Source organism: Musa acuminata, chromosome BXJ1-8 (genome assembly GCF_036884655.1).
Source record: "Musa acuminata AAA Group cultivar baxijiao chromosome BXJ1-8, Cavendish_Baxijiao_AAA, whole genome shotgun sequence".
NCBI classification, from domain to species: Eukaryota; Viridiplantae; Streptophyta; class Magnoliopsida; order Zingiberales; family Musaceae; genus Musa; species Musa acuminata.
Window position 1 is genome coordinate 18,461,449 of NC_088334.1, and position 6,480 is coordinate 18,467,928.

The 6,480-nt window shown below is 38.0% G+C and overlaps 1 protein-coding gene across 2 annotated transcripts; it reads right to left on the reverse strand.

The window, feature by feature from the left end:
* Positions 1-322: 322 nt before the first annotated feature.
* LOC135587651 (uncharacterized) lies at positions 323-6,248 on the reverse strand. 2 transcript variants are annotated; one of them, XM_065079283.1, is made up of 2 exons: positions 5,393-6,248; positions 323-1,800 (listed from the first exon to the last, which is right to left on the reverse strand). In XM_065079283.1, exons 1-2 carry the CDS (start codon positions 5,719-5,721, stop codon positions 435-437), a joined length of 1,695 nt encoding a protein of 564 aa, XP_064935355.1. In that variant the 5' UTR covers positions 5,722-6,248; the 3' UTR covers positions 323-434. The 2 variants fall into 2 exon arrangements, with proteins under 2 accessions (XP_064935355.1, XP_064935356.1); XM_065079284.1 differs by having other exon boundaries at positions 323-1,765; positions 5,393-5,531.
* Positions 6,249-6,480: the final 232 nt, after the last annotated feature.

A 6,480-nucleotide genomic window follows, 5' to 3' on the forward strand; every position in this document is an offset into this window, starting at 1 on the left:
TTACTGGCATCTGAATCTATCATCTTTTACAGTTCAAAAGCAAAATACATGGTTCCTTCGAATAAATTTCTACCAAGTTGTTGTAGTGATGTGTAAAAATAATCCATCAGCCAGTTTCCTTCTCCAAGAGTGAATTAAACAAACACTACATGACAGTGATTGCAAAAAATATTTACTTGTGATAGTAGTGTCATTTTCAAGGCATTTTAGCCTTTCTATTTAGGATCTCCATGGCACCTTAAAATTAGACCAATCTGAAGGTCACTAGTGTAAATGTTTTGTCAGATCCATCGTTAATTTAACAACATAATCATGTACAATCTTCAAAAAGAATTTTGTTATTGTGTCAGCAAGAGGAGAATAAGACAGTATATTTCAAACAGCAACAAGCTGAATTGATATATGTCTCTTTGTTTTCAATGGACAAAAGATTATCAAAACATCCACCTGGGAGACACCTGAATGACATTTCGATGAGGTCTCGTCATCTGCTCTAAGCTGTTCCGCTTCTTCAAGCTTGAGGAGACGGTCGGACTGCAATAATCATGACTCCGTTGAGGTAATGCTGCAGCTTGTGAATCCAATTTCTGTATCGGAATTATCGTATGCTGTTTCAGTAACACTGCTTTCCGTGCCACTGTGTTTTGCTTACCAAAAGTCCATCTGCTATAGTTAACACAACTCTGGCTTCTAGCAACAGTTTGGAGCTTGTTTTGTTGAGGACTTGGGATGTTTCTGCTTTCCATAGTTTCAGCTGAGTACATTGTTTCCTCTCCACTATCAAACCCATCCTTCTTCCCATTCTCCAAAGGACATGAACTTGACTGCACCTCACTGAAGCAATTATTTGGCCACGTACTAACAGGAGGAACCTTATGATTAGCTTCCCGATATGCTCTTGTTAATTCTTCTGACACACAACCATTTTCATTCAATCGGTCTCCAGGTCTGTAGCCTTCAACATTGGCTTCATCAGAGAGCATCTGTCTGAGGGGAAGTGGTAAAAATATGGATTTTGGAGCCTTGGAAAGCATGCTAACATCCAAGAGCTGCAATGAGGCATGGTCTTTCTTCTCAACGGACCCAGAAAATTCTGGAGATAGAATTCCCTGCTCGGGAGTCAAACGCAGATCAGCCATTGGGTTTTCATTGTAGAAACTTTTTCCATTAGCTGAGCTGCTTGATCCAGGATAATATTTAGACCGTTGAACCATCTGTGATGATGACGATCGATCATTGTTGTCCTCATTGGTCTTGATGACCCGGCAAAAGGTGAAAGAAGCATTAGAATTTTCACACTGTCCTGTGGTCATCAACCGAATGAGAGATAACTTGGGCTTGCTAACCTCATCCAAGCTCCCTTCCCAATGCTGATATAACCAATTACAAATGACAGGAATGGGGATCCCAAATTGCATAGGAACATCCTTCTTCCATGAATTGGTTGATGAAGAGGATGCATAAGATCTTGCACTGGGAGAGGAGGCAAGTTTCATGGGATCACATGCCATAAAAGCTAGATTTCCTTGTGCATCAAAACCAGCAGATCCAGGGCACAATGTGACCCCATCCATAGTCAATTTTATGAGGTTGTCAGTAGCTATTACTACTTTTCCCTCACCAAATGTCAGCTCTTTTTTATCTGTGTGCCCTAAAAGAAAAACTGTAGTACCCAGTTGAAGACTAGGCTTGCAGCAGGTTTTCAAGTACTGAGGCTGCTGCACCTGTGAGGATGAGTCACCACCCATAATATCAAGTCCCACAACTGTAAGATCAAGAATGGAACTTGTAATGAAGAATCTGAAAAAGGAATCACACTTGTGAGGGAAACTATGCAGTCTGTCTAAGAGAAACATAGCTGCACCAGTAAGGGAATTAGCAATGAAAAAACAATTGAAAAGGAATTAGAAGAACTAGGGTGCCCAATGAGCAAACCAACTAATATTGCAGGTGCAGAAATAATAGTTATTATATAGCACCATAAGTTATATCAATGAGATAACAAATTTACTGTATATTGAGCCACATAAGCACTTAATTGACATTTAATAGAAGATCATAAGTAACGATCACCTACTTCATATTGAAATGAAGAGAATCCATTTGATGTGCAAAGACAATTAAACTTCAAGGTGTAAGTCTAAGTGAAACAATTAACAAACAAAAAGGAAAGTTAACGCCATGCTAAATCAATTATACTAGAAAAGGTTAAATGTAAGAACTTTATCTCAAACACTCTATGACCACAAGGTGAAACTTGAGGGTTGGAATTAGCAATTTGCTCAATCAAAATTGTTGTTGAATATAATGCCTTGCTATAGGTTAATATCTTTTTCTTTTTTGGAGAACTGATCATTAATTTGTTGTTGAATACTAATCATTAATCTAACTGAAACAATTAACAAACAAAAAGGAAAGTTAACGCCAAGCTAAATCAATTATCCTAGAGGTTAAATGTAAGAACTTTATCTCAAACACTCTATGACCACATGGTGAAACTTGAGACTTGGAATTAGCAATTTGCTCAATCAAAATTGTTGTTAAATATAATGCTTGTATAGGTTGATATCATTTTTTTTTGGAGAACTTCTAGCTGATCATTTATTTGTATGACAGTGCAATTTATCAAATATGTCAAACATGAAGACATTGATATTGATATAAAGGTCCTAGGATCAAATTCCATGTAACTGCTTACCCTTTGCCAAGAAAAAAAAAAAAAGAAGTCAAGCAATGCACCTCCCTGGTTCAAGTATGGTTGATGAAGATTGACAAAATTCTTTTAACTTAACCAATTTGACACCCACTCTTCCGACTGCTGCAATTTTGTAACCTACGATGAAGCTTAGAGAACGCAAGATGTTAAAGGAGACATATGCTAGTGTATTCTATTAATGGATCAAAAACTTAGTGTTCCACCAAACTGGAGGAGGTCTAAAGGATGCTGGAAGAAGGCAAGTATTGAAAAGAGTTTTGATACTTTCTAAATAAAATTATATGCAGTTGAAGACTGATTCTTAAAAATGTATATGAAGTTATAAAAAATAATTACAAGATGCTCCCCGAATAATTTCTTTGCAGTGCTTGTTCACACACACGTTGGAAGAAGGCAAGTTTTGAAAGAGGGTTCTCTATTCTGAAATAAGATATATTTAGAGGAAAACTGAAGAATGAAACTAAAAGTGGATTAAAACTACCAGAGATGAATAAGTTGGTAATAGATGAACTTTAATTGCTACTTCACCATATAAGATCTTCCCAATTTCCAGAAAACATACAAATAAGTTGGTCATAGACAAAACCAAGCAGTACTTCTATCAAAAATTAAAACGAATCTGATTGTGTGAATAAATAGTTAGAGGTAATAGGACTGTATGGGTCCTATGAGATATCAAAGTTATGAAGCTTTGACTGATTCTTCTGTTCCCAAAGGAACAGGTTGTCATAATATTGGAGTAGCTACAGTGGGCATATTGGCAGGCTTATTCCATCTTTGTTGTCCATCTATTCCAATGATATTCCTTGTCCATTAGTTACCTATTCCATCACTTTCTCAACTAAGCTCTTAAACCAACTTCCATTAGATTTTGTCAAGTTTGAGAGTCAATCAAGAACAAGAAGTTGCATTTTCAGAGACACTAAATTTGGTGAAGTAGATAGAATCTTTTCTCTGAGACACTATGCCAAGGTTTTAGATGTCAAAAAAACCAATACATATCACCAATCTAACCAAGCACAGGTAATGAACCAGACAGCTGGGTGCCACTTGGTACACCATATTTTATTATTACTTTTAGTAATAATGGGTAATACATGGTGGTATACCACTCAGTTTCTCATGTCCTACTAGTTCAAAAGGTAATCAGTACTCGCATTGGACTAGTATTTAAAACCTTTAATTATGAATGGTAGTAAATATTTTACATGGTCAACCTATAAACATGTTTATAATGAGAACCAAAATTTAGATGGTCAATCTATTAACATTCTAAGATGACCTAACCAATAGATAGCCTGATTATTGCAAATTCTGCACTTACCAAAGAGTATATGGAAGTGCCAAATTAATGGAAAATTTATTTCCAGAAAAGTCTCAGTTTTTTTTTTTTTTTACCTGGTGTACCTTTTAGAGAATTTTCCAAGGAGCACCCCTTTTTTGAAAGTACCAATTTTGTAAGTATCAAATAAAGGCATCAGAAATCTTGTTTATGCAGATAATAATCATAATCATTGCACATGTTGGGATCAAATTCATGCCAAGAATTAAATTTTATCATGATCCAGAAGAATTGCATACTAATACACAACATACATGACAATTATTGCCAAATCTGACTGGGTGACTCACCCGTATTCCTGGGAAATGACAGCATCAAACAATGTGCTCAAAATTTTATCACGATCCAGATATAATTGAAAAAGAATGCAAACGAAGAGTATCATAATTTTACTAATTACGCAAAAACAAGTGTGCAAAAACTAAATATAGTGCAACACCCATATAAAAAACGAACTCATATAAGTGGGTAGATAAGAAATAAAAAAAGCTCCATCAGATAACAAAGGACTGGAGTTACAATAGATGTTCCAGAACAGTACGAAAGAACACCAGATAGATGCTAGTTTATGGAGTTCATACTAGATGACAAATTCCAACAATCAGTAACAAGATGGACCATGCTTTCCATATCAAATGATGCATCATTAAGCACCTATCTCATAAACCATAGCTCATCTACCATATCATGCATCCAGGATCCACCTATGAGAAGCTAAAGGATGTTAAACATTCTTTCATATCAAAAGAAAGATCTTTGTAATAAGATATCATGGAATTATTTGTGCAGAAGGATGTAAATATCACCATAGCAAGAAAAGGATGGATGCAGAATTTTTTATTGTGACAAAAAGGCATATGGAAATGTGATGCCCTAAATGATAAAATCAGCCCTAAAGCTCATTACAATACTTAATACGTTAATTTTCAGAAAACATAAGTTGTACAGTTTAGTCATCAAACTGAAGTTGATTAATTGATCACCAACCATAAGTGTCACCAATCCCTTTCAGCACTACAGATGTTACTAAGTTCACCAATACTCGCACTGGCATCTAGTTATGCATTCTCTCTATGCTTCGGGGCTACACTAAATGGTTAAGAAACAGGAAGCCTATGACTAACCTAAATACGTTGATTTTGCTCATTTCCACATAAACAATCAAATTACCACCATTCCGATCTTAAGCCAAAAGTCCTTGATCAGTTCGTAGCTCGAATATCAGAATTCGTGCAACACATGGGCAAGGTCGACGAATCAAACATCGAACTAAAAATGAAGCCAAAATATGCCATAAATTATGAATTTTTCCTGAACAAGCGTGAGCAATTGACCTTTGGGGCACAAGTCTGGCAGAGAGGCGGCCATGGCAGAGGCGGACTTCGGCGGCCTCAGCAGCAACTACCGTCGGGAGGATGGCGTGAGTAGTAAGAAGAAGATTGCGGTGGATGAGGAACCCGGTCCCTCCACCACCCCAGCCCCAAACACCTCCGGCACCTACGGCCACGGAGATGGCGGCCAAGGCGGGACCCTTGGAGGTGAACATGCTAACTTTGACCCGCTCCGATTTTCCTCGGCCGGCGAGGAAGCAACACCACGACCCCTCTTGCAGAACCCCCATCGCGATCCTTAATCCCTTCTCGCTTCGCTTCGAGCGCACCATTCACCCGGGAACCGAGGGCGCTACTCTTAAATATAGCCAGCAATGAGAGACTCCTTGGCCATGTGGTTGGTGCTTCTAATCCTCTGATGATTTTTCAGCACTGTATAAAGAGATAAATTGGGAGTTGCAGACCGCAGAGGAAAACAGAGCAATGCCAAGACGTGCATAAAGAGTAAAAAGATCCCATTGTCGGAGAAATCAAGGCATATGCCAGCTATTCCTATGCCTCTCTTTCCTCTTCCCGCATCAAGATTACATTCTGCATCTGAATTATAAGATGATAAATCAACTCATGAGAACGAAGTGATGTTCTCCACTGGTCGGGCCACTCATCGTCAAAGATCTAATCACTGAAATCCATGGATTGGAACATGTAAAAAGATGATAAAAAGTATAGCTTCATAGAGAGCTGAAAGCTTGTGTGACAAGCTGTAAGCAACCACTGGATCAGCTGCTTCTGAGGAATAAAGAAGGATCCATAGGCATGAACACAGAGTGGCACTCTTCATGGATTCACGCCTCACCGGCCAAATTAAGCATCAGTGACCATTATTTTATGCTACAGTGGACTAAAAAGAAAATGCATTTAGCTTGCTGGATACATCGTTGAATGAGGTGGAACACTTGTAAAAGTTGTGCTCCGTTCGACGGTAGTGCAAAAGGTGGGCAAAATTTTATTTTGCAAATTGGGGTCCCATGCATGCCATGACCACATGGAGGCCACTGCATTGAGTTCTGAAGTTGAAATCTCTCTCTCTC

Bases quoted from the DNA above. Each gene is read 5' to 3' on its own strand.
- LOC135587651 (XM_065079283.1), bottom strand. From the start codon at position 5,721: ATGGTGCGCTCGAAGCGAAGCGAGAAGGGATTAAGGATCGCGATGGGG. The intron at 1,801-5,392 runs GTCAATTGCTCA...TTCCTTTTTCAG, and splicing joins GCCAGACTTGTGCCCCAAAG to ATTCTTCATTACAAGTTCCA.